This window comes from Myodes glareolus, chromosome 4, assembly GCF_982192425.1.
Source record: "Myodes glareolus chromosome 4, mMyoGla1.1, whole genome shotgun sequence".
Classification (NCBI taxonomy): Eukaryota; Metazoa; Chordata; class Mammalia; order Rodentia; family Cricetidae; genus Myodes; species Myodes glareolus.
The window spans coordinates 5,678,236-5,705,789 of record NC_142029.1 but is presented as its reverse complement, the minus strand read 5'-3'; the positions used below and the strand labels follow the sequence as shown (position 1 = coordinate 5,705,789).

General features: G+C 47.3%; 1 protein-coding gene across 1 annotated transcript in view; it reads left to right on the top strand.

Moving 5' to 3' along the window:
- Itga9 (integrin subunit alpha 9) overlaps positions 1-27,554 on the top strand; it is a 306,676-nt gene that overhangs the window by 71,707 nt on the left and 207,415 nt on the right. Inside the window, exons 12-15 of the mRNA XM_048423214.3 lie at positions 394-484; positions 1,171-1,216; positions 7,750-7,904; positions 18,791-18,951. Coding sequence (XP_048279171.2) covers positions 394-484; positions 1,171-1,216; positions 7,750-7,904; positions 18,791-18,951 — 453 coding nt within the window. The remainder of the gene's footprint in view (positions 1-393; positions 485-1,170; positions 1,217-7,749; positions 7,905-18,790; positions 18,952-27,554) is intronic.

Here is a 27,554-nt window from a genome sequence, read left to right as displayed (position 1 = left end):
GTTAAGGCGTTTGCGGCCAAGCCTGAGAATCTATGGTTAATTCCTGTGGCCCCAGTTCCCCCAGGTTCTCCTCTTACCTCCATGTGTGCACTGTGGCCGAAGCAACCCTTGCACACAAACAAATAAGCGTAAAAAAAATTAAAATCATGTTTTAGTAGACATTTTACTATCACCAAACTCAAGCACATTTTTGAGTGATGACATCTGGCCAAGGCAAGCAATATTAAGGAAATGTGTGACCTTCAAGTGCCCACTCTGGGCTCCCCGGTCAGTCTACCAACATTTTCTTTTCTCTCAACAACCTCAGGCCCAGTGCCCCGAGGAAGCTGGGTTCAGATAGTCCCGGGTCCTTGCTGCCCTCCCGTAACTCCAGTTTGCTGTTGTCTGTTTCAGAAGCTGTCTGGGAGGAAGATAAACCCGGTCCTGCGGATGTTTGGCCAGTCCATATCAGGGGGCATTGATATGGATGGAAATGGCTATCCTGGTAAGCTGTTTTTCTCAAAGCAGGCCAGATAAATGGAGATAGGTGTGTGAGATAAGATAGGTTTTGGTTTGGTTAACAGTTGTTATTCCCACAGCACAACGGGAACTTTCTCTGGTGGCTGACGTTTAAAGGCTTCAGCTGAGATAAGAAACTCCTTTCTACAAAGCCTTGCTAAGAAAACCCAAATTCTTGGCAAAAGATTTGCTTTCAAATCACCAAAAAAATTATCCACCAAATACAGATTACAATAATTTATATATACCAATAAAATAATGTGTTTAAATAATGATATCTATTATAATATATGCTAGTAACTACAGAAAAATACACACAAGCAAGATGTAATTAATTTTAATGAACTATAATCTAATATAGTCAACATTTTATCATTTTACTGACTAACTAATTAAAAGTTATTAATGAATTAATTTTTAAAAGTTGGGTCTTTAAAATCTACTACGTATTTTACACCCCCAGCCTCATTTCCAGGCCTTAGTAGCCAGATGTGCTTGGCTGCCACTTAGGACAATGTGGCTGTAATTCTTCTAAAGTCATTACACAGCCAGACAGCAGCAGTAGGAAGGCTCCCTGACCACAAGGCTGGGCCTCTGTCACTGTGGCACTGGGCCAAAGGGCAGCTGGGGCTGGTTTCCACAAGTTCTGAAGCTGCCACTTCTAATTTTCAGATGTCACCATAGGAGCCTTCCTGTCGGACAGCGTGGTCCTCCTCAGGTGAGAAGCCCGGCTCTTGCTCCGGGGTTATGTTCTCCATGAGTGATGGATGGAATTTTGTGGGGGTGGCATGGGGTGCGGTCTCATCATCTGGCTCTTCCCTTTGGCCTAGTCCTAGGGACTGCGTGCATAGAATAAATTCTGTCTTTATTCTCTTGGCCATATTGTTCTTTACTGCAGAGTTCCAGAGTGTGGGCCTTCACTAGCTTCTAGGGAGCTGGGAGCTTTCTGGGGCGTCTTGACAGGACGTGGGGTGACCCAAGCCCTACTGCAAAGGCTGTCTGTCTTTGGTCATGATCATTACCGTCTGTTGACAAGCTATACAAACATTTCTGTTTCCTAGAGGCGCCAGGCATTCAACGGCCTTTTTTTTATCTTTATAACCAGTACCTTCACTGCTGTTAGTCCTCAACCCCAGGGACCAGGACCTTCCTGTCCATTCTCTGGTGGCAACAGAGGTGAGGGACCTGTGCTCAGGCCCAGAACTTGCTGAAGCCTCTACAGCGCCATCTCCACCCATGCGCCATCTTCAAGTGTTTCTGCCCGTGTGAGTCAGAGGAAGCAGAGTCGCACTTTGGAGTGGGAGCCAACAGTTTTGTTAATAACTCGATGGCAGAATGTTCTAAAATAAACTGCTGTGGGCTTACAGCTGGAAGGGATCCCAGAGGCCATGTAGTCCTACAGCACAGATGCTTCGCGTTTAGCCTGGTCTTCCCCGAGCCTCCCAGGAGGACACAGTCTCTTCTTGAATGAGATACCCCACAGGAAGGGGTTTAGTGACTTAGGGAGAATCAGCTGGGGGCTGGATAACTCTAAAGTTTGAGTTGTCGAGTGGCAGAGTAACCTTGAAGGGGTATGACCTAGAGGGCAGGTGACCTGAGTTCAAGCCCTGCCTCTGCCCTTCTAGGCAAGCTTCCCGGGCAAGCTTCTCTGTGAAATACAGTAACATGAGTATTTCCCAGAAGCAAATATGAGACAGCCTGTGTAAGGACTAGCAGGTCTTACGTAGAACTTTCTGAGGTCCTGCCTCCTGTTCTTGTAGCATCTACCCAGAAGCCTGCAGTATCTGAAGATAGCAGTGTATCCCAGATACTGACATCAAATCTCCCTGGTTCCTTGAATTATGCCCCGTGGGAATGGGTTTCCACTCTTTCCCTCCCTTTTCTCCGGATGGCAGCTTTCCTCCTGAGCAAGGTCACGATGAAGTCTGTGACGTGGGGAGCCACGGCGGCACCATGTCTCACAACGATCTGATAGCTCGTTGTGGTTGTCAGTCCCTCGTAGATGAAGCATGTCCCCTGGCTTCTTACAGTGGCGGTAGGCTATCTTGATATCCAGAGCACCAGTTCGGTTGTCTTTTAAATTTCATCATTTTTAACTGAGAATAAATTATCTTTCCTACACTATATTCTAAATCACAGCTCTCCTTTCTCGTCTCCTTCTAGGTCCTCTCCATCCAACCCCATGCCTTCTTTCTCTCTCTTTCTTTAGAAAACAAACAGGGAAATTAAAACAAAACAAAATAACAACAAATTAGACCCCCAGAATTAAAAAAAGAAAGAAAACCACAAGAAACACTCACACTCTCTCTTTCACACACACAAAATTCATAAAAACACAAAATTGAAAACCATAATAGATAAGCAAAAGATTTAAAAAAAATAAGGCTCAACCAAAGCATTATGAGACAAAAAAGAAATCTCTGACAATACCATTGAGTTTGTCTTGTGTTGGCCATCTACCGCTGGGCGTGGAATCTGCCCTGAAGTGTGGCTTATATGAGTAGGGAGACTTATATATTTATTGGAGAAAACTAATTCTTCCTTTGCAAGCAGTTGTCAATGGAGATAGCTTCTGAGTTAGGTGTGGGAGCTCATGTCCGCTTCTCCTCTCTGCACTGAGACTCCATTTGTCTTCCCCATGAGCTCCAAACCCAAAGGAGCTAGCTGTCTTCCCTCATGAAGTCCAAACAAGGAGCTGCTTCTTGTCTCTCTCCTCCACGGTGTGAATGTTAACAGAGGTGCCTCACTGTTGATGGGGGACTCAGGCTCCAGCATGGAGCCCACCTGAGCTCCCGAGGCACATGGCGACGGTACCGTCACTGGCGCCCACACCCTCCTTCCCTCAGCTTGTAAACATTGTCCTGCTGAGATGGAACTGTGTATGTATGAGATGCTAGAGACTGGACCGAGAACAGGACAGACCTGGTCCCTGGTCTTTGATTCTAGCCAGTGTGCCGTCTGCAGTAGACAATGACGTGGCCAATGGTTGACGAATGCCTCCCACATACCAGGCACTCTACAGACATTTTATATGTGTTCCTGTGCTTAGCCACAGGCATGTACTCAGAGCGGTGCTTTGTTGGGTGAGTTCGTCATGGCTGAGTCTAGCAGGATGTACTTATATAAGCCAGGGCAGCTATGACATCACTGTGTGGTGACACTTGTGAGACTGCCATCATACATGTAGTCTGTCTTCATCCATGCAGTGAGTGACTGTATCCACTGGGCACTTGCTTCCTTCCTTCCTTCCTTCTTTCTTTCTTTCTTTTTTTCTTTCTCTTTCTTGGATTCTAATTTGCAGTCAGTAATGTACCCATCCAAGCATATGGCTTAATGAGTTTTGACTGGCGCACATACCCTTTCAAACTGCACCACCATCAAGACAAAGTTCATTCCTGTCACCCTGTAAGTTTTCTTGGGCTGTTAAAAATCACTTGTTATTGCTATTGTGTTGGGAAGGTACATAGTAAGGCAGCACTGTAGAATGGATTCTGTCCTTCTACCTGTGTCTGGGTTCTGAGGATCAAACTCAAGTCCCCAGACTTGCATGACAAGTAGTTTATCCATTGGCTCTCTCCCCAGCCCCTCTTAGGGTCTAACTGCATCTATTGCTGTCACTTCTGTCACCAGGGGTCACTTTTGCCCACCCTAGGATTCCGTATACGTACAATCACGTTGTATGTATTCTGATTCCTGAGTTCTTTCGCCCAATTCAATGCTTCTGAGATCTACCCACATTTTGTATCCAAAGTGTGGATTGATTTCTTGTCCTCTAAACAACTCTGTGATGTGTGTGTGGCTATTATCCTCCCTCTGGGTGAAGACCTAGGAACTTTGTGGTGGCGAGCGTGGGTGTCAGCTTGATGCACCTGCGGAGAGAAGCCTCTGTGGAAGGATTGCTTCCATCAGACCAGCCCGTGAGACATTTTCATGATTGCCCATTGATGCAGAAGGACCCAGCCCACTGTGGGCGGTGCCATCCCTAGCCAGGTGGACCTGGCTGTATAAGAAAGCTAGCCAGCTAGCCAGGCAAGTTAGAGGGAGCAACCAGAGGGAGCAAGCCGATAAGCACCGAGCCTCTGGGTTTCCTTCAAGCCCCTGCTTTAGCAATCCTTGGTAATGGGCCATACGTTGTAAGCTGAACTAGACCGCTTCCTCCTCATGTTGTGCCTGGTCATGGTGTTTATCACTGCACCAGGAAAGGCAATTAGAACAAGATTTTTAAAAAATCCCAGATGGCGCTGAGAGCCAGGAGGACAACAAAGCAGGGCTACAAGGTCAGGACAATGGTGGCATCACATCCAGCAGAAAGGACCAGGTGGACATGTCCTGGCTTGAAGTGACACCAAATGTCAGTGGTTGCATTGGCTGATGCAGCTTTTGGGGAGCGTGGTAGCAGAAGTCACATGGCTGCGCCTGGGGAGGGGAGAGAAGGACAGGGGGCACAGTGGGTCTTGGCTGCTTTTCCCGAAGCTGGGCTGCAAAGGAGCACGTGGAGCCACAGGTGGTTCAGACACAGCGTCTGAGGGACCTTAGGTAGAGTTTGAGTTTCTTTTGGGGTGAGACAAAGAGGAATTGAGTGTGCCAACAGGCAGCTGCTGTGTGTGCTGTAATTGAAGGCCCTGAGGGAGGTACCTTGGGGTTTGTGGAAGCTTTGGGCTACAGCTAAGAGAGAACCTTACTGGACTTCTTCAACTGTGTGAACAAAGATGAACTCGGACAGAGGAAGGCCCAGGAAGGCCCAGGGCTGGTTTTGTAACTAGCCTGCACCTGTCCCTGCCCTGCCAGGAGAATAAAACCACCGTCAGGTGAAAATGGTCCTCTATCCACTTCTGTTGTTTACCTGGAAGTATACTGTGGAGAGTCGATCTCTCTGCCACGGAAAAGCACTCGCTTGCTTCTTTGAAGTCTTAAAAACACTTGTGCCCCTGCTGCTGTTATCTAGAGGTTGGTGGATGGGCAGGTGGGCTCCACCCTTCGAGTGTGAGCAGGCCCCAGCTCTGCCCTCAGGAAGTTTGCTCAGGAGGGCAGGTCCTCTGTTCTAGTGATAGGACCTTAGTGCTATGCCACAGCGGGGCAAAGGAAGTGACCAGAGAGGTTTATGAAAGATTGCTTTCCTCATCCAAAAGCAACACTTTAAGTGAAAACAAAAAGGCTGAGGGAACTGATGGAGCCGATGTTGGAAGGGGATGGACCGGGAGGGCCTCTGCTGGCTCCTTCACATATCACAGGATTCCGCTCTGCACGCTTTGCCCAGTTTGTTCTGTCTGGAGGGCTCCTGTCTCCTGCTTACCTCACCCAGCTCAGCCAAGTCTCTGCGAGGAGACGGTGCCTTCTCTCTGACAGGCTGATAAGGGGGTGGACTGGCCTTTCATCTTCTTTTCCATAGAGGCGCAGGTCAGGGTTTGTCAGGGTGTTATTATAGACAGGAGCCTGGCTCTCTCTGAAACTGTGGATACTTTGTCTCTGCTGCCCCTAGTAGAGGGTGGAGGGGTAGAAGGGGAGGGGGAAGGGATCTTTTATTGCTTTGACAAAATGCCTGGGAGGGGAGAACTAACAAGGAAGGAAGAAAGGTTTATTTTATTCAGTTTGAGGACACTGGCCCAGCACAGTGTGTGTGTGTGTGTGTGTGTGTATGGGATAGTCACGTGTCAGGGGGCAGGTCACATGAGACCTGCAGTGGGGAAGCAGAGAGACATGAATGCTGGTGCTCAACTCGCTTTATCGTTTTTATTCAGAGACTCCCAGCCCCTTCCCCTTCAGCATGGGTCTTCCCGCCTCACCTGGCCTAATCTAGAGACTCACTCCTGTGTTTTCATGGTGATTCCAGATCCGCTCAAGTTGACAAAATTAACCATGACATCATTTTACACCGACTAGGGTGAAGTGGTCTTTCTGAGGAGTTCTAGCATCTTCTAAGGATGAACCCAGAAGAAAGCCGACGGACCAGGATATTGCTTTCTCTCTGGCGTTATTGTTGTCTGTCTCCCTTTGGTCACACAGTCAGATTTACTCTGAGTTCCCCAGCTCTCACTGCCCCCTCACAGCTGCCCTTCTGCTGACCTTCCTGTCCCTGCAGTGGCAGTAGCGGTGAGGTCCCGGTGCCATCTGTGCTGTGGGGTTCTCTGGCCACCGTTCTGTCACCCTGGTGCATTCTGGATGAGGCTTACCCACACGTGAGGGCATTAGGCCCAGTTTTTGTCCCTTTGTCTCATGTCTCTCCAGCAGCATGAAGGGCAGGGATCCCAAGGGGGAAAAGGTTCGCTTTGTGAGGTCAGGGCAGGGTGGGGGAGGTCAAGCTACAGCTTAGGTGCCTCCTCCCTGAGCAGATGGGAAAGGATGGGAAAGGAAAGCCTGCTTCCTTCTCAGCTTTTGTCTTGTTGCCGCAGGGGAGTCCAGGGATGCAGTCCATCCATCAGGCACTGGGGGGTGGTCACGTCAGGGAGGAGGCTGTGTTTATTGGATTTCGTTTTGTCCTAAGGCTGGTCAGGTTAATTCCTTGAAGTGTTTTGCTGGTACCAGCTGGGATTCCGTCAATCAATTCTTTTTAGACCATAATCAATGGATTGATAGACATAAATAAAAGAGGATATTTGACCAACTTTTGCTGACAATGGCAGGGGAACCACTCTGTAGGTTTCTAGTGGTCTCTCTGTCTCTCTGTCTCTGTTTCTCTCAGGCTCTCTGTGTCTCTGTCTGTCTATCTCTCCCCTTCTTCCCCACCCTCTCTCCTCCCTTTGGCGTTTTAAAGCAAGCCCTCATGTTGTGACCAAGGCTGGCCTAGAAGGCCGGGAAATCATTCTGACTCAGTCCCTCAGATTCTGGGATTATGGGAGCAAACTGTCACACCGGCTTTACATCTAGCTCCTGAACCATGGCTTATGCTGTAGAGACTTTTCCTCACTGTGTTCATGCCTCCCCAATGAAATGGAAATCGGAACTTCTTGGGTGAAATTTTAAATAATCACCCAGCATCTGGTGCTTGATTTACGGCTTTACCCAGCTGTGTTTCATTAACAACTAACTTGCCTTTGTTACCGGGGAAGCAAACCATTAGTATTTTAGGGAATGTGCTACTTTTAAAACCAGAAAAAATACTTACAGAGCACACTAGCCTTTCTCTCTGGGGGCATTTCATTCTTTAATTAAATGCTGGCTGAAGTCCCAGGAGCTATTCCGCCTGTCCAGTTCTTGCTTGGTTCTGAGAGCTGCTACTTAATGCAGGTTTCCTTTCCTCTCCTTGTCGTGCAGAGCCAGACCGGTCATCACTGTGGTGGTCTCCATCTTCCTCCCAGGCTCCATCAACATCACAGCACCTCAGTGCCATGACGGTCAGCAGCCTGTGAACTGCCTGAATGTCACCGTGTGCTTTCGGTTCCATGGCAAGCATGTGCCAGAAGAAATCGGTAATGAGTCACAGTGTCAGAGCTTGGGATACCTGCCTTACCTTAGCTGGGCCAGTGGACTGGATACTGTCTGGGGCGCCTCTTTCCACTTTCCTGCTCATTTACATATTTCAAATTTCACACACCCCTCCAGGTCTAGGACAAATGACATTGAACCTCAAGCATCCTTCCCCGCAAATGTATGCCTAGACTGGAATTCACTGGGCGGGGCTGAGTGTGAGCTGGTGAGATGAAATGCCGGAACCTTGCCCATATGGAACGCTTCACGCAGTTAAAGAAACAATAAGAATCTGGAGACGCTCCCCACCCCACCCCCACCCCATAAGCTTGCAGCAGGGTCGCCCCATACAACTGACATCAGATCAGGATGTGAAGGGTTCCGAGGCTTAGGTTTTTAAGAGCATGGTCCTGCTCTGGCATCTCAGAGAGTTTGGAATACGCAGCTCGTGCTCAGTTAGCATTCTTATACGGTCCAGGGATGGTGCTGCCCACATGGGGATGGGCCCTCCCAAATCAGCTGTCAATCAAGAACACAGTCAGACAGTCTGATCTGGGCCACACCTCCATTGAGACTCTCTCTCATAATTCTAGGCTGTGCCAAGTCGGGAGCTGTAGGTAACTATGACAACATCCTTGTGAGGTGTGCATGCGATTTGAGTGTGCAAAGCACTACTCTGAAGTTCACACATATGCACACTCATATGTAGTCCACTCAGCTGAACTTTAAATACTCTGCCTTATCCGACAACAGGCCAGTCCCCTGCGATCTCATTGGCAAATCATCATGATCAACTGCCTTGAGCAAACCCCACAACTAAACCTTGTGCTTACTTAGAAAGATTTTTCTTTTATTTTAAAGAAACTTTAGAAATTGCTACACTGAGCATAGTCATACGATAAACATGAGATTGAAGGGTCATATGATTTTTATATATAGTCCAGGGAGTAAAATAATATTCTTTAAGTTCATCCAGCTGTTGGGGCTGGGTACTTAGTCTGATATAGTTGCATTTCTCAACCATGGTTTCTTCCTATCATCTTTATGGTTGGAACCATCAGAGTCTGATGCAAAAGGTTTCTGTTCCTCCTGGACCTAAACACCTGCTCATGGCAGTGAGAATCAATTAGCAAACATTTCTTAGGTGCTGGAAGTGATCATTATTTTAGAGCTGGGGATCAAACCCAGGCCCTCTGGCCTGACAAACACATACCTACCAGAGACCCATACCCTGAATGTTAGTTTTGATGCACATTTTAGAGCGCTAAGAAACGAGCAAGCAACAGTTCATGCTGGTACTCATTTGCCAGCTGTGCATTGTGCGTCTGCCTGTGCTGTGCACTGGAAACAGCTGTGCTCTAGAGAGTTCTCACTGCTTTGCTCCTGACACGCTTTCATGGTCTTCATCCATGTTCTGGTGAGCATGATGGTAACATGGCACAACGGGAACAGAGGAGAGGCTGAGTTTAAACAGGCGTGGGCCAAGGGGCTTCAGACTCCCGGGCTGAGTGAAGAGATGGTACGGGGGCCCCTGTGATCACTCACCCCTTCTGGGGCCACAGTCAGGCACCAGCTTTTCACAGACCACGTGGAGGAAATCTACAAGGATCTGAGCTGGACCGTGGCCCTTGAAGGAGTGAAATGTTATGGACACGGCGAATCCAGTCAAGGAACAGATCACCACACCTTACGTTTTAGTAGGCTTCAACTCTCGGAAGTGACTGGGCAGGCCAGGATGCAGCAGTAACTGCCGGAGACAGTTGCCGTGGCTGGGACTGTGCCATAGCTGGCCAGCTCCTCAGATCAGCTGTGTGGCATCACTTGGGATCTTGTTAGCCATGCATATTCAAGCTGAACGAGAACTCTGAGGGTGGACCCCAGCAGCCTGTGTTTTACCAAGTTTCCGGGTAACCAGTCAAGGTTATACTCTGTTAATTCCTTTCTCGGGGTTATCAGGACCTGTGAGGTTGAAGAAGGGACCCTGTGCATCTGATACCTAAATCTTTTTTATTTTATCTTATTTTTTTTTGGGGGGGGTGACATAAATATTTTAAATAATTAATTAATTAATTTTACATATCAATCACAATTTTCCCTTCCTCCTCTCCTCCCATTACCTCCCCCCATCTCTTCCTACCCCTCTGGGGGGGGCACCTAAATATTTAAGTAGAGACTACTGAGGGTGCTACTCACCCCTCTGAGAAAGTACAGTGAGAACTTTGGGCCATGGAGGAGGACCTAGGGAATAGAATTACATCCGTTGGGTCCAGCAGCCATGAAGCTGTCCTTGGTTAAGTGGACAAATAAGCAGGGAAGGGTGAGGTCTTCTTCTCCCTCCAGCCTCACAGGTGCGCTTCTTCCCCTCTCCCCATTGGCAGACCCTCACAGGAAGCTGCTTGTAGGAGGGGGCTGCTTGTTCGTCCGGGCCACCCAGAACCTAAATAATCACACAGAACTCTATTAATTAAATCACTGCTTGGCCCATTAGCCCTAGCTTCTTATTGGCTAACTCTCATATATTAATTTAACCCATTTCTATTAATCTGTATATCGCCACATGGCTGTGGCTTACTGGCTAAAGTTCCCAGGATCTAACTGCAGTGGCTCCATGGCTTCTCTCTGACTCCACCCTTCTTTCTCCCAGCATTCAACTTAGTTTTCCCCTGCCTAGCTCTGTCCCCCTGTAGCTCTAGTATAGGCCCAAAGCAGTTTCTTTATTCATTAAGCAATACAAGCAACACATAGACAGAAGGACCTCCCACACCAGCTGTTGGCAAAGCAAACTGGTGGAATCCCAGCAAAGTGGAGAAGGTGGGCTTAGAACTAGAACCAAGAACTGCGTAACTGGCATGGAAGCACCCAGGTTCATGGGGGATCTGAAATATTAAGGCCATGTTCCTACTCCAGAGAGCATTAGCTTCTGGAGGACGGTCTCCATGCTCCCTCCGGTCTCTGGAGAAGCATGGAGGTAAGAAAATGAGCCTCATCTTCCGTTATTTGGGGCTCTTTGCTCAGAGAGGGCGATGAAGTTCTCAGGCGTGGCCACAGAGCACAGACTCACATTCTAGTGGGAGGGGTCTCTCACTTGCCCTTCTAGACACATGCAGAGTGGCATGCAGGCTGGCTTCCCACTCTGGCAGCAGGCAGCCCAGGGGCAGGTTTATTGCACGTTTTGCTAAGCAATTTCAAACAAGAGTTCGGCTCATTCCAGAGTGTTCTCCTTCATCCATGGCTCAGGGGCTGACTGTGGCTTCTCGGAGCCTCCTGGCAGTCACTGAGAAGGACTGAGTGCTATCACCAATGCTGAGCCCTTCACCCATGGGCTGCATGTCTGCCTTCTTGGTGGCCATAGGCTTGACTGTCTAGAGGCTGAGAATTGCAATTCTGTACTTTTGCCATAGTATCAGACGAAAACCAGAAAGGGTTGTGTCCCAAGGAGTTGCATTTTCCCACTCTGCTGGTCTCATTTATGCTACAAAAGCACTCGGCCACTGGGCTATGTCTCCAGCCCGTTTTGCACTCAGATCCTCTACCTGAGTGTGACCTGGGCTTACAAACAGCCCGACAAAGCTTTCCATGAACAGTGAGAGCAGACAAGCTCTGGGTTCCAGGCCCTGTGGGATGGCCCCCTGGTCAGCCACAGAAGTAGCAGAAATACAGTTGGAAACTGATCCCTTGTGTCCCCAACGCTCCCCCCCTCCCCTCCCCCCCTCCCCCCCCCGCAGTGAGAGGTGGTGTTGTCTACTCCCTAGGGAGAGACTGATTCTCAAAGCTTCCGGTCCCCAGAAGTGTAGGGATGAGACCAGAGAGAGCCTTGTCAGAGAAGGAAATGGGGGTTACCTAAGAAAGCAATTACTGCCAAGTAAATGTCGCATTCCTTGGAGGAAGATGGAGAGAATTAAGGAAAGCTAGTAAAGTGGAAATATCCCTTTCCCCCCTCCTCTGGGAAGCACGGGGGGGGGGGGGGGCGGGAGCAAGTAGCGCTGGAAGGAACCCTGGTAGACGGTCACAGCTGAATCCTTGTTCTGGGGGAGATTCGGGAATGATTCGGTGTTGGCTGGGATAGACCAGAGCCCTCGTTGATGCGAGACAGCTGGCGCTCTCCCCGGCCCCAGCCCATGTGGGGGGCCCTTGGGAATCCGCCCAGGGGGCAGGGAAGAGAAGCAGGCGAAAGCATGGGTCTGATCCGCTTTTCCATCCACATGACATCATTCGACATGGCATAGACACAGACTGCCAGAAGGAAGAACTTGGTGTGTCGTGTGCTGTGGGAACTGGCTCTAATCTGAGCCAGCAATCCTCTGCCGGCAGGCTTCGATTCCAGAGCTGGTTTGTATTAAGGGGTTGCTGCGGAGGCCAAGCTGCAGGCCTGAGGCACCGCCCCCACCCCCAAGCAAGCTGATTGGCTGCATCCCAACATGCTTGGGGCCCTCGAGGGGGGACGATTTAAGGCTACCACTGGAGCATGAGGCTTCATAGGTGACTATTCCTTCTCACCTCTGACGGCTTCCAGACTCTCTGCACTCAGGTGGGGTTTCCTCATGCTTGCTTCTAGAAGCGAGAGTCTGATAGGGAATGAAGTTCTCTATATTTATAATGTCAAAATAAATTTCATATCGAGCACAATATTTTCTAGAAAGGAAATGCTTGCAAAGCTATTGCTCTTGGTGACTGGATAACCGGGTCTGCCTGGGATCAGTCATTGGAACATTTGAGAAATCTGCTAGGTTAACGGGTTGGCCCCCACGTGCCCCACCCGGAGCAGAGCAGTGGCCCCATCCTCAGCTCTGTTCTTTGAACTGCAGCTTCCCCCCCTCGCACGAGTTTTCAGAGTTTTAGGATCTTCGCTGGTGACCGCTGTTGCACTTTGAGCAGAAGGTGGGCGCTTTCCTCGCAAAGTACTCAGGGCAGCTTTGGGCATGCGCAGAAGGCTGAACTCGCTCCCCTTTCCCAACTTGCCCTGTGTTAAGGTCTCCCCCAACTCATATATATCCCCGATCAGGGAAGGAACTGATCAGGGAAGTTGGAAATGGGGAGGAGTAAGGGAGGAACGTGGGGTTAGCCGGTAGGTTTTAGGGGATTGGCTCATGAGACTGTGGAGACAGAGCTGAGCTGAAGCTGTAGTTTAGGTCTGTGGGTAGGCTAGACACAGGACTCCTTATTGGGAAACAGAGAGATCATTATATACATATAATGGCATATATATGTATATGTATGTATATGTATATATATATATATACACACACATATATATTTAAAAATTTTCTCATCAAAACCTTCAACTAATGCAGCCCACCCACATTATAGAGTTTGGTTTGCTTCATCCAAAGTCCAATGATATAACTGTCGACCTCATTTGTAGAAGACCTTCAAAGCACTGTGTAATTTAGTGCTTGACTAAATATCTGGTTACCGTGGTTCAACCAAGTTGGCACATAAATTAACCATTCTAGGAAATCAAATAGAGTGTGTAGGACTAAACCTGTTACCACTCTGGGTCCATCCGACTCAGTCCTGCTGGGGAATCTGGAGAGTCAGTGTAGGGCATGCCTCCATGTGAGGGGTCCTAAGTGAAAGGCAACTATGTCCTGCCTGCTTGTGCTGCTCCCAGCCTGACTTCTGCCTTGAACTGGAGAAAGTCCTTGGTGGAGGCAGATGATTTAGAAGAGGACCATTCCCGTTCTCTCTGGGCTCATCTGGCTGGATCACTGAGGTCTGCTGTCTGTCTTTTCCACTTTCCGTTTCCTGCAGGACAAGGACAGCCTTCATTGGTCACCTGGGACACTCTTGTCAGGGGCTGTAGAGACTCTGTGACTGCCACCCCCACCTTGGTGTAACCAACCATGGCCTCTGACTTTTTTTTCCAGCAGTGGGCATCTCCAGATGTCATCTTGCTAAATAGCATTTTGAACCTCGCTTCATTTAAGCATAACTATTTGTCCTGTCGGGTTGTTACTGCCAGCAGTAAAAAGATTGGCTTAGGGTTCAGCTCTGGACCTTTGTCGGTGCTTGGGTCTGCCATTTCTGCATTCAAAGCATGAGAGGTTTCAGGACAGGTGTGGTAGTTTGAATGTTATTGGCTCCCATATGCTCAGGGAGTGGTACTATTGGGAAATGTGGCTTTGTTGGAGTAGGTATGACTTTGCTGAAGGAAATGTGGAGGCTGTCTTTGAAGTCTCATATATGCTCAAGCTAAGTTTGGTTGGGAGAGGCTCCTTGTTCATTTTCTGGCTGCACAGACTCCCAAAATAATCATGCAGAAATTATCATTTGCAATACTGTTTGGCCAATAGTGTAAGCATATTTCTGTCTAACTCTTATATCTTAAATTAACCCATCTCCATTAATCTGTGTATGGCCATGTGGCTGTTGCTTACGGGGTAAAGTTCTGTCCCTGGTGTCTGTCTCCATCGTGGCTATATAGCTTCTCACTGACTCCACCTATTTTCTCTCTGCATTCAGTTTAGTTTTCCTGCCTAGTTCTATTCTGCCCTGTCACAAACCAAAGAAGCTTCTTTACTCATTAATCAATAAAAAGTGACACATATACAGAAGGACTTCCCATACCAATGCTCAGTGCCTCAGTCTTCTTCCTGCTGCCTTCTGATCAAGATGTAGCCAGCATCATGTCAGCCTGCACACCACCATACATCCCCCAATGATGATAATGGACCAAACCTCTAATACTATAAGCCACCACCTCAGTTAAATGTTTTGATTTATAAAAGTTGCTGTTGTCATGGTGTCTCTTCACAGCAATAGAAACCCTAAATAAGACAGAAGTTGGTACCAGGAGTGGAGGATTGTTGCGATAAGTCTTGTCATGCTTTTGTTTGGAGGAATATGGACTTTTGGACTGTGGATTAGAAAAGCAGGTGAACGCTTTAAGTGTTGCTTAATGGGCCATACTGGTAGGAACATGGAAAACAGTGGTACTAAGAGTTATTTGAACTGCTAGGGGCTTGATCAAGAGGTTTCAGAGGCGAATGTTAGTGTGTGAACTAGAGACTTACTGGTCTTGTGATATTTTGCTTTTACCCTTATCCAAGGAGTCTGCTTGAGGCTAAAATGAAAAGTTTTTGATTAATTCCATTGGCAGAGGAAATCTCAAAACAGCCTAGTATAGATTCTGTCGTGTGGTTGTTAGTGTTCACTCTAAGGAAGATTATATAACGTAAAGGAACAAGCCGAGCAAGAAAAAATACAGAATGAATAATTTGAGGAGAAAAGGAGCACCAGGAAATAGAATTGAGGAAAATCCTGTGTTCAAGGATTTAGATTAAGAAATGGAATAAAGGGAGTGATGACCTCAGGGCAAGATCCCATCCAGATAACTTTTCAACTTGTAAAAAGGAATTAAAGAAAAGCTTAGAGTTGGGTATGGCGGTGCACCCTTTAATCCCAGCACTTGGAAGGCAGAGACTGGTGGATTTCTAAGTTTGAGGCCATCGTGGTCTACATAGCAAGTTCCAAAACAGCCAAGTTTAGGCAGTGAAGGAAACCATCACAGACAGAAAGCTGGTAAAGGTACATTTGAACAAGGGGGCTGGCCGTGTTCCATCCTCAGCAAGCAGCAGAACTTGGCAGCATTGGCCATGTGGTCCTGGCTTCAGAGTTAAGGACAGAAGGAAGGTGTTATAGAATCTGTCTCTGTGACTAAGGAAGGTTGCTGAGGCCAGGCATGTTTCAGGGATGTCCCTGACTGGAGGCCTAGAGAGGTCATTGTGTGAAGCTGTGAAGTTGAAGCCTGGATTGCCTTGGAGACACCTAGATGTTGGAGATGCCACAGCCATGTGATTCCTGCTGAGGAGATATACTAATAGGGATTGGAACCAACCCAAGAGAAAGAGTATGTTGTAGTAAACAAAGCTGAAAGGAGTTGGAGATCTGAAGAGCATTTTGACATCAGACATAGAGATGCAGAGCTTGGAGTTTGCCCAGTTGTTTTTCCATCTTGCTTTGGTCCAGTGTTTCCTCACTATGCTCCGTTCCCTGTGTTTGGAATGGTATTGTATTTCCTGTTCCATTTTATGTTGGAAGTATGTGATCTGCTTTTTGATTTTTGATTTTATAAGGTATTACAGTTAAGAGATTACATGAATCTCAGAAGAGACTTTGAACTTTAAAAATTATTGAGACTGTGATAAAGTATAAGGACTTTTAAAGTTGTACTAAATGCATTTTGCATTTTGATATTGTTACAAGCTTATGGGGACCATGGAGTGGAATGTGGTTGCAAACTGAAGTTTCTGTCCTGCCTGGCCCTGTAGCCATTCGGTCCCAAAGAAACACACAGAGGCTTCTATTAATTATAAATTCTTTGGCCTTTTAGCTAAGGCTTATTATTTACTAGCTCTTATTACTTAAATTAACCAATAATTCTTATCTATTGTTAGCCATGTGGCTTGGTACCTTTTCTCAGTAAGGCATTCTCATCTTGCTTTCTCTGTGTCTGGCTGATGACTGTGTCTCTGCCTTTCCTCTTCCCAGAATTTCCCTAGTCTGGTTGCTCTGTGTATACTTCCTGCCTGGCTACTGGCCAATCAGCATTTTATTAAACCAATATGAGTGGCAAATCTTTACAGTGTTCAAGAGCATTATCCCACAGCATGTGGTAGTTTGAATGTAATTAGCTCATAGGGAGTGGCACTATTAGGAGGTGTGGCCTTGTTGGAGGAAGTATGTCACTGTGGTGGTGGTGGAATTTGAGGCCTCATATATGCCCAAGCTATGCCCAGTACCTCAGTCTACTTCTTGTTGCCTTCATGGTATAGCCAGTACCATGTCTACCTGCATGCTGCCATGTGTTCCAACATGGTGATAATGGACTGACCTCTGAAACTACAAGCCACAACCTCAGTTAAATGTTTTGCTTCATAAGAGTTACCGTAGTCATGGTGTCTTTTCACAGCAATAGAAACCCTAACTAAGACAGTAGGTAAGATTGAAAAATTAAGCACTTACATGCAGTGTGGTAGGAATAGTCCAGATTATATCTAGAGAGCTCTGGATTCTGCTTTGTGGTAGATAGTTCATGAACTGGAGCAAGTATTTCCCCTTTTGGAGCCTCTGGACCATTTATCCTAAAAATGAAGTTGGTTTTTGTTTATTTTTTTTATGAGTTGATCTATAGGATTTCTTCAAGACCTTGGCAGTCTATGCACACACTCTACTAGTAACTCTTGCTTGTACACCATGTTTTCTATACTGAAACACTTCCCCTGGCTGTTCTTTTCTTAATAGTAGAACTATCTTTTGGGATGATCCATATCCCAGGTCCCTCCTGGTGACCCAGCTTTGCTTCAGCTGCTTGTTAGGATAAACAAGTTAGGACATCATAACCTCCACTGGCTAGGAATCTGCCATCTGGGCATGATAGTACTATATGGCAGGGGCCCAAGAAAGCCATTAGATACACACACAAAAAAAAACCCCACCGTGGTGTAGCCACAGATGGCCTGTCAAGCCACCTTTTTTTCCTCCCTGCTCAGTCTTCCTTTGGTGGTGGCTCCCTTTGATGCTATTTACAGACATAGCTATTCCTGTGGGTTGACTTCACCACACTTAAACACTGGCAAGACACTGGCTTCAACGAATGGCCCAAGCTTCTGACAGACAGCTGTATGGAGATGGCCTGGTCATCTGCCCTCTCACTGGTCAGCTATCTCATCTGGTCATTTTAGGGCATAGATTATTGTTTCTCCACCATAAAAAAAAATATTCTTCCTGGAGCTAGGTAAATGGCTCAGTGGTTGATCTCTCCAAAGGACCCAAGTTGCCTGTACCTCCAGTTCTAGGGGCTCCCACAAGTCCTTCTAGCCTTGGATACCTGCTCTCATGTAGCATGCAATCACACACACACACACATGCACGTATGCACACATAAAATAAAATAAAATTTTTAAAAAACACAATAATCTCAGAATCCACCGAAGAGCTAAGAAGTCAAATGGCTCACAGAGAAACCGGACCCCGCCCAGAGAACAGTGCTGTAGGTCTGCTGAAGTTCATCTTACCAAACAAAACACACAGCTATCTGTTTCTTTACACGCTCCAGAGCAACGGGGCAAGATCTGTTGGGTTTACCCAGCATACATTTGACATCAGAGCATCTTTATTCCATTTTTCTGTTCTATACTGTGTGCAGGCCACTCTACTGTCTGTCACTGCCCTCTCAGGTATAGGACTGAGTTTTCAGGAGGAACACTCCATGTAGTAGAACTGAGTGTTCAGGAGGAACACTCCATGTAGGAGCCACCATGGCCAGAGCCGTGATGGGAGGATAGGCACTCTGAGCCTCGGTTTCCAAGCATGGCGCTCCATCAAAGTGAACTTATTTTTTCTTGTGGTGTTGACTGACACCTCACTGTGTCAGTCCCTGGTGCGCGGTCTCCTCGCTCCAACACGGGTGACACACAGATGGGAAGTTGTTGTGGCTGAGAGCGAGACTCGACATTTCTGAGAGACGTTGAATTACTGCAGCAATTGCTCCCTTATCACACCATGTGGCTCGATAGAAGTCAATTTCATGAAGTCAGCGGCTTCTAGTTACATTCAGCAGGTTTGCTGACCACTCTGTGCATGGGAAAGGTAATCATTGACGCACATGTATATTGGTGGTTCCATCGGTACCTCACATAGGCATGAGGTTTAAACAAGGAAGAACTGTATGTCTTATGTGTGTGGGATTTCTGGGGAGACAGAGGCCATTCTAGTTCTTCCACAGCCTGGTCACAGGCTTCTGAGAAGCTCTTGATGTGTGCACGGGACAGTCCCCTATATTGTGTGAACTGTGCGTGGGTCTCCGCAGAACTGTGGTACTGGGTGCTCTCACCACTGTGTGTCTGTCCATCTTTTCTGACATCTTTAACCCTTCATTTCCTGTCAGATCTGAGCTACAATCTGACGGCTGATGTGGCCCAGAAGGAGAAGGGCCAGCTGCCCAGAGTCTATTTCGTGCTGCTGGGAGAGACTGCCGGCCAGGTCTCGGAGAAGCTGCAGCTGACCAGCATGGAGGAGACGTGTCATCACTACCTGGCCCATGTCAAGGTTAGTTTCCCTCCTGTTTTTAATCCTCCAATCTGGTCTCTACCGATAGTCATTTGGACTGAGTACGAGCTACGTATGTTTCATTGTGCGGGCTCTGACTTTCATAATCCTAGTTCATAATATGTGCTCTTTTAACTCTCAAAGCAAAGCCATCTTATTTATCTTTAATATTTTAAAGCACTGTTGAGTCATGGAGGGGTGCGCATCTGCCATGGTGTGTGTATGGCAGTCCAAGAATAACTCTGTGGAGTTCATTCTATTCTCCGCCTCTAGGTGGTTCCAGGGATAGAACTCCGATCGGGAGGTTTGTAAGGGAAGTGCTTTGCCCACTGAGTCATATTATGGGTCCGCTTTTACTTATCATACCATCCCCAACCTCTGAGAAGGGTAGAGGATGCCAGAGACCAGTCTCTGACTATGCCTCATTCTCTTGGGACGTTTTCATCCCCTGCCTCTGTAACTCGGCAGTCATTGAGAGGAAAGAGTCAATGGTCATACTCTGAGCCTCAGATGACATCATTCCTGCTGCCTTCTTAGTGGTCCACAGCATGGCAGAGTAACTCACAGTCAGAGTGAATGCATTTTAAGATGGTTTGGACAGTTCTCTTGTTGACTGCTTGCTATTTATTTTAGAAGTGCATTTCAAGAGTCTCCTTCCTTCCCCCAAATAAATTTCCAGACGTTTTTCTCCTCTTGAAAGTATTTGCTAAATATATTTTGCTGCAATTGAGGAAGCCAGGCTCTGCTTATTGATAGAGTATTTGCTGATCTGGATGGGAGTCCTGACCATGGCCACTGCTGTAGAACAGAGAGCAGAGAAGGTGCATGGAGCCAAGATCTGGCTTGGGCAGTTGGTGTAAGGCCTATGTGTGGGGGCTTGAAGCATACAGACCTGGTGTGGATGGAGTTGTGTGAGCACTGTGTGTGAGTCCCTGCCTCTCTAAAATGCGCATTCGATACTCACCTTGAAAGCAGTCATTAGCACCCAACGTTGCCCAGAGCAGGGTGGCACATGCTGCAACCCCAGCACTTGGGAGAGAGAGGCAGAAGGATCATGAGTTCAAATTCTGCCTGGAGAGTTTCAGCCTAGTCTGGGCTCGTTTGGTCAGACCCTATCTCAAAGCCAAACAAAATAAAAGACAAACATCGTACAGTGAGTATGAAAATCTTTGCATGGAGTCTGATGAAGGTGCTCAGGATTATTCTTTGACTGGTTGGGCCATACATAATTTCCAACGTTCTGACATTTTTCACTTACAGAAATGCCAGTTTTGTATAGTTTAATGTGATATTCCTAGCCAGAGATTTCTAGCCATAAATCTAGATTAATGTAATATCTCTAGCCATAGAATCTGTAGATTGAAGTGTCTTTCCAGTGTGTCTTGTTGGGGTCATAGTCGCAGCTGCTTCTAGGCTGTGTATAGAGAATTACCTTCATGTCTGCAGCACAAGGTCTGGCCTGGAGCCTGTGAGTTCATACCCCAAGATGCTTTGTAATGGGGCCGGGCTCTGCCTTCTGCCAGACTCATGTCAGGGCCTGCCCAGGCCAGCTGCCCTTGGCTTGGACTGCTGGCCACTTAGAAAGCCACCCCTGCTCTTGTTAAACTTGCCCTGCCCTTCTTAATCTTAGATTCCTTTGGCTTATGAGTATCCTTGAGGGCATGGACTGCTCAGAAGAGGCTCATGTGCAAACCTCAAGATGTATCAAATGGTTCCGTTTGACACTTGCTAGGGCGTGGGGCATCTGGCGTTCCTCGTGTTGAGTCTGTCCCACAAATCTTCCTTTTGAGGCCCTTTGCAACTTCTTGCTTTGACTCAAAAGTCCATAGTAAATTGTTCATAAGAACTACAAGTCTGAAAGACAGGGCCACAGGGAACCTGCTGCCGGCCCTGGGGAAGTGCATCCAGGGGGCGCCAATAGTGAAGTTGAGAGCTGGGTAGAACTGTTCCTATGGCGGCCTCTGAGGAAGGCGAGGGCAGAGCGGTTCCTATGGTGACCTGAGGAAGGTTCCCCCAGAGGTTGATCTAGCTTATTCTGTTGCATAAACTTACCAGATATAGCAAATAAAAATGTAAGATTTCTCACCAAATTTGTATCTTAGATAAACTGTGCTTTAGTATATGTACAACGTCCTCCTTTCTTACTGGCTTCTCCTTCTGGGAACTCAATCATGATGGGTCACTGAGGTCCAAAAGTATTATATGAAAAAAATTTAAAAATAATAAATGTTAAATAAATTTGCCACAGGATATTTTGGTTCTACTTTTAATGGTTATTTCTTTGCCTGATTTATGAACTTTATCATACGTATGTATCTATGGGGGAAATATATGCTTGGTATTGTTTATAGTTTCAGATATCTGCAGGATGTCTTGGACATTCCCGTGGCTAAGGGGAGACTTAGGTTCCTGCCTTCTGTAGGTGGTTCTAAGCTATCTGACTCCGGCTTTGGGATGGTAGGTTCGGAATAAACATCTAACAATGGAACCTTGTTGGAATGACTAACCAGGCTAGCTGGAACTTAGGGACGTGGTGGGGGGGGGCTTCTGATACAGAATGGAGCTCACATCTCTGAGGAAGCAGTAAATGGTATCACCCAGTCCTGCACAGGAGGCTGTGGTTGTTGGTGTTACTACTGCTGACAGACTCTGGAAACACTTGGGAGGCCTGTGAGGAATAACCTTGATTAGGTAGATTGAAGTGGAAAGACCTGCCCTAAAGTCGGGCAACACCATTCTCCGCCCTGCCCTCCACCGAAAGGTAGAAGTGAGCTGAGCACCGGCATTCATCACTTTGTGCCTGGGTGCGGCGTGGCCCCCAGCCTCAAGCCCCTGCTGTCGGGACTTGCCCAGAATGGTGAACTGACCCCTTAAACTGTGATCCTGAATGAACCCTTCTTTCTTTAAGATAGCTTGCCAGGTGTTTTGTCAGAGCAAGACGTGGAATAGTTGAGATGGAGACTCCACAAATATTAGTTTGTTTTGGGAGAGTCTTACGCTGTCAACCATGCTAGGGCGAAACCACGTGTCTCCCAGACTGCCTCAGACTCAGCCCTCTGGGTCAGCCTCCCAAGTGCTGGGATTACAGGCATGCGGCACCATGCCACTTTCTGAAACTCCTTTTAAACTTGGCATCCCATTGGCACGTCGAGCTCTCATGGGCCCCACGTGGGACACCCAAGGCTTTTCAGTCAAAACCTAGTAGAACTGAGGGCAGAACTGAGATCTGGTTAGAACAGTCTGCCGGCTGATGGTGGGGCTCCAGAGTTTGGGTGTTCAGGACCGGTTCAGGGAGAGAAAGCAGACTAACTTTAATGAATTTTACCTTGTAATTTCTGCTTGGCTCTTTTCATGCAGCCAGATGAGGTGGTGGCATATATCAGAGAGAGACATAATTGCAATTCTTTATAGTGCAAGAGCCAACTCTGCTGTTAAAAAATGTTCAAAGTAGTGTATACTCAATACAGCAACCACGAGGAGAGTTTTATTCCACAGTTACTATCTGGGCCCTAACAGCGGATCTGGGTGACTGGTGGAGTATTTGAGTGAGGGGTAATGTCGATGGACTAGCAAGCTGTCCCCAGTGTGGCCCAGCTGGCCTAGGAGCTCACAGACAGAGCCTGTGGTTTACAGGGTTGAGGAAAACAGCTGGGAGGGTTGTGGCTTATGTGGGGCCTGAGAGAGGCAGCAAGAAGGGGGAGGGAGTGTGGCAGTGATGGCTTCCCAGCCTGGGGGTATGACCTAGGGTCTGTGAGTCGCACTGAAGGACCATGGCATGGTCTCTATTGCACGGCCTGGCTCTCAGCTCTGCAGACAAGTCATGGGACAGGACTGCAAATGCCCCATCTTGTCACACGCCATATGGCCAGAAGACAGGCCGACACTGGGGCCATGCGTGTTTTGTTTAGGCTATCTTTAGGCATTTTTCTTTCCGTCTTTAAGCCTGTTCAGTGCTTTCTTGTTTTCTTTTCCTCTTTCTCCCCCTAACATTTCACTCCATATATGGTGATGTTCTCCACTGTGGAGACCAGCTTGGACCAATACCTGCCTCCTAAGCCAGCTGTGTAGTACCCTGGTCTGTCTTGAAGGGTCCCCTAGGGAGGGGAGGTTCCTCTTGGGGCAACACTAAAGCTCTTCTAGTTGCTTCCTTGACTGTTCCCCAAATGCCATGAACCCCACTCATCTTTCCCTGTTCCCCAAACCAGTCCAACTTTGGAGCAGGATCCCTCTCTACTGTCTAACTAGAGGTTTGGAGGGAGATCTCTAGTTAGACCCTGTGGTCACAGATAAAACCCAGAGCCCTTCTTTTGGCTGCAGGGCTCTGTAGCACTCACCTCAGGTGACCTTTTCAGTTTCTTCTTCTTCTTGTACGCCACATGCTCTGATTCTTTGATGAGCTGTTCTGTCCTTTTTTTTTTTTTTTGACAGAACCCACCTCCCATGCTTTCTTTTATATCTTGACCCTTGGGTTCATGATTGTGTCTCTAGCGCTTCCGTTATTTTAGGTCCAGTTCTTGGGTCTATACAGAGCCATGCACCTCTTGCCTGCTTTTTGCATTCTTTCTGTCTTAAGGTCGTACCCCCAACTCTTTGATTTCATAATTTTTCCTTAAAGCAGACGGACGACTTCTAGCTCTTTTGTGAAGTAAAAGGGTTGCACCCTTCTGTAAACAGAAAACCAATTATTCCCTGCCTGACACAGAAAGAAACTGTGGAAACAAAACCAACTGAAGTCAAAACAGTGTTGTTGAATTCTGGCCATTTTCATTGTTTCCCAGTCCCTGTAGAGGCGCCTGTCCACCCTGTGTGTTCGAAAGGGAAATTGCTAGGCTCTGAGAGAATTGAAAACGTTAGGGATACCATAGCGGTGTTTTCGCCCTAATGGCACCAGAAAGCTGAACAGGGAGTTGACCAGGAGATAGCTTTTTAAATATGATGGTCCTATTATAGCGCCATGCCCGAGTGTCATTGACAGAGCCAGCGTTAGCCCACTTGGAAGTCTTGGTCATATTCTGATTGACATGCCTCTATCCACCTCATCTCCCGAAGATGCAACTCTTCCTGAGGAGGTAGCCAGGGTCCTGGGCCCTAAGGAGCCTCCCTTGGGTTCCTGCCTTATGTAGATGGTTCCAAGTTACCCAACTCCTGCTTTGGGCTGGTAGACTCAGAATGAACATCTAGCACGTGGAACCGTTTTGGAATGACTAATTGGGCTGGCCGGAACTAGAGCTTCTGATACAGAATGGAGCTCACACCTTAGAGGAACAGTAAATGGTGTTAGAAGGGCTGGGCAGGAACAAATGTCCCATGACCACTCCTGGGTGAACACACCTATCCATTTCTTAGCATGTCTTGCAAATGCTTGTTAAATCTAGAAATCTGGGCTGGAGAGGTGGCTCAGTGGTTAAGAGTACTGTCTGCTCTTCCAGAAGACCCAGGTTCAATTCTCCAGCACCCATATGACAGCTCACAACTGTCTGTAACTCTAGTTCCAGATCTGACATCCTCACACAGAATTTATACAGGCAAAACAGCAGTATACATTAAATAAATAAACAGATCTTTAAAAAAATCTAGAAAGCCGTAGTAACTTCTAACGGTAGCAGCCACACATGCACCTGGGTAAAACTCGCCTGCTTCTTTGAATTTGGTCCATCCACCAGTCTGACGGGGCGCTACCCCACAGTGACAAAGGAACCACAGATAACACAGCGGCAGGGGGACTTCCTAAAGCATTATGTGAAGATGCCAGATGCAGTAGGCTGCCTACTATCGGGTCTCGTTTGTGTAATGTTCCAGAAAAGGCTACTGAATGCCCCAGAAGATGGACCAGGGTTTTCCAGAGGCTGCGGGTTTGGGGAGAGGAGGCAGCTACTAGCACCAAGGACAATGAGACTTCTGGGGCGAGGGACATATTTTAGGTCATGGTTGTGTGAGTAGATGTAGTTATTAAGGTTCATTGACACATAGACTGAAACTCAGTGTTAGCTTACATAAGTTATATCTCGACCAAACTTAATTTTCAATTAGCACTCTGTGTTAATTACACAGAGGTATCATTATGGCATCTGCATTCATGGCGTGCTCTGAACCTGCCCCACTGACATTCTGTCCTATCTCCTCTCCCTCCTCCACCTCCGTGTGCATAGTATGTCCCTTCCATTATAGTCCTATACTATTACATACTATGTATGATACTATATAAATTACGTTCCCCAAGATTCTGCATAGAGGACACCCCAAGATTCCACATAGCGGACACATGACCCTTGTCCTTGTGACCTTGGCTGATTTCACTCGACACAGCGACTGATCTCCAGTTCTGTTCATCTTCCAGTGTTCTAGTTTGCTTTCTGTGGCTGCGACCAAAAGCAACTCGGGAAGGGAAGGGTTTATTTGGCTTGCAAGTTTCCATCTGCCACTGAGGGAGGAGGGGAGACAGTAAATGCGGAGGCAGGAACTGAACCAGAGGCCGTGGAGGTGTGCTGCTTACTAGCTTGTTTCCTGAGGCTTGTTCAGCCCTGGCCCCCTTACACAGCCTTGCCCCCCCCCCCCCGCCTAGGGCTGACTCCCACAGTGGGCTGGACCCACTCACATCAATCATTGATCAAGGAAAAAACTGCCTCACAGATATGCCCACAGGCCAATCTGATGAGAGGGCTCCTCAGACCCCCCCTCTCCCCCCCCCCCCGTATGTCTAGGTTTGTGTCTATTGACAAACTGACAGGACAAACCTGTGCTCTGTGTGTGTGGCTTATTTCATTCAGTATGATCTCAAGCTCCTAACTGCTGACTCTCTCTCCAGCCCTTGTTTATTCATTTTTTTTTAAAAAAGTTTTGAATTTCTGTTTGTTTTTCTTTCATTCTTTGCTTTTTTGAGACAAGGCTTCATGTATCCCAGGCTGAGCTATGTAGCTGAGTGTGACCTTGAACTCCCGATCTTCCTGCCTGCCCCTCTCAAGTTCTGGGATCAGCGGTGCCTGTATCATAATGCCTAGCTATTTCCTTTTATTTAGGCAGACATTCATTCTTTTGGAAGAAATTGAAATGTGGGCGATCAGCCAGGTTCCTCTGTGAGTTTGAGTCTTTTTAGTATGTAATACAGTGTGTTGGGGAGAGGGTGTGTGAGGTCTGATAACACAGGAATTAAAATCAAGTCTTTAGTAATTAACCTCCCTCTGGAAATGATTCTTAAAAAACAAATTCCACAACATTTTCAGTGACAGTCACAGGAGCAGCTGGCACAAACTGGGCTTCTAGGAGGTGACGACCGCTGTCCGTTCCCCCTTGTGAAGTAGTTGTTGGCGTTGTCCTCATGGTAGCGCTTAGGACATAAGGCTGACAGATAGGACTAGAACCCAGAAAGTCTGGCTTCTTAACCACAGGATGACTGCATTGCTTCCATAGATGACTGCTTAGAAACTCGTGTGCCCTCCGCTCTGCTCTTATGGAGCAAAGCTAGAGGAAGTTGCCCATAGCTGTAGAACTAGTAAAAGGCTTCTCCACAGACTCCCCAGTGCAGCTCTGGCGGCACGTGAGCCCAGAGGCAGTCACTTTGGGTGCTCTGCCTTCCAGAGCGCTGGTGTGCTTCTAATGTTTGACATCAGGCTTTTGATCAGGGAGGGGGCAGCTAACTTGAGGCCTTCTGCTCAGTTTCCTGGTGTAATATTTTCACCATGGCTGATTTCAAGCAGCCACCTGACACCAGGAAGGCTGCTTTGAAAGCAATGTGTGACTGCATTTTTTTATATAGCATGTCCAGCGCTGCTAAGCACCGTCAGGAGCATAAACCGTAGTAAAACACAGTAATAACTAGGGTGCCTTTTGAGAATTTGAGACCTTAATGTTTTAACTCGTAAGTTTATTCAATTTAACTTTTACTAACATGTGTGTTGAGCCCTGACCCGTGCCGTTCTTAGAAGCGCAACTGTAGACTCTTGCAAGCCAGCTGCCATAAGCTCACAACGCCGACTGTGTTCGTTAGCGAGAGGGGCTGGCATCGACTCATGCCGTACACACAGCTGTTTATCAGAGTCATTTATCCTGTTTCATTTGGCTTTGAAAATTGATGGGAACAGGAATGTTTGGGGTCCGTGTAACTGCCAGACCACAGCTATGTTTTTATGTCTGGTTCAGAGGCGGTCTGTGTTTTGGCTGAGCTTATTAGACTGTATCATCATTCACTTTTACATTTTTAATTGAAACGTGTTGAGCTCTTATTCCTCACCCCGCATCGCATGTGTGTGTGGTGTTGAGTGCCTGTCCTGCAGGCCTCTGTGTTAAAGAGGAATAAATGGCTGAACATCAAGCGTTTGTGGGAAGCACTGGTAATAGAAGATCTTACCTCCTTCTCGACCCTGGAGCGTTCCTCTCGTGTGAATCTGACCCAGGCCTGATGAGTGGACAGGGGCAGTGGCTATTCTTGGAGCTATTTTTGGTACTTCGTTCTTTCCAGGTGGCTTGATCAAGTAAGACCCAAGGGCTGGTCCTGTTCCTCTCTTAGCAATCACTTTCACTGAGGACAGAGTATCAAGGTAACTGAAATTGAACCATCATTCTTTCCCGGCTCTACATCTGTTCTAAAGGCATTGAAGGAATTCTCT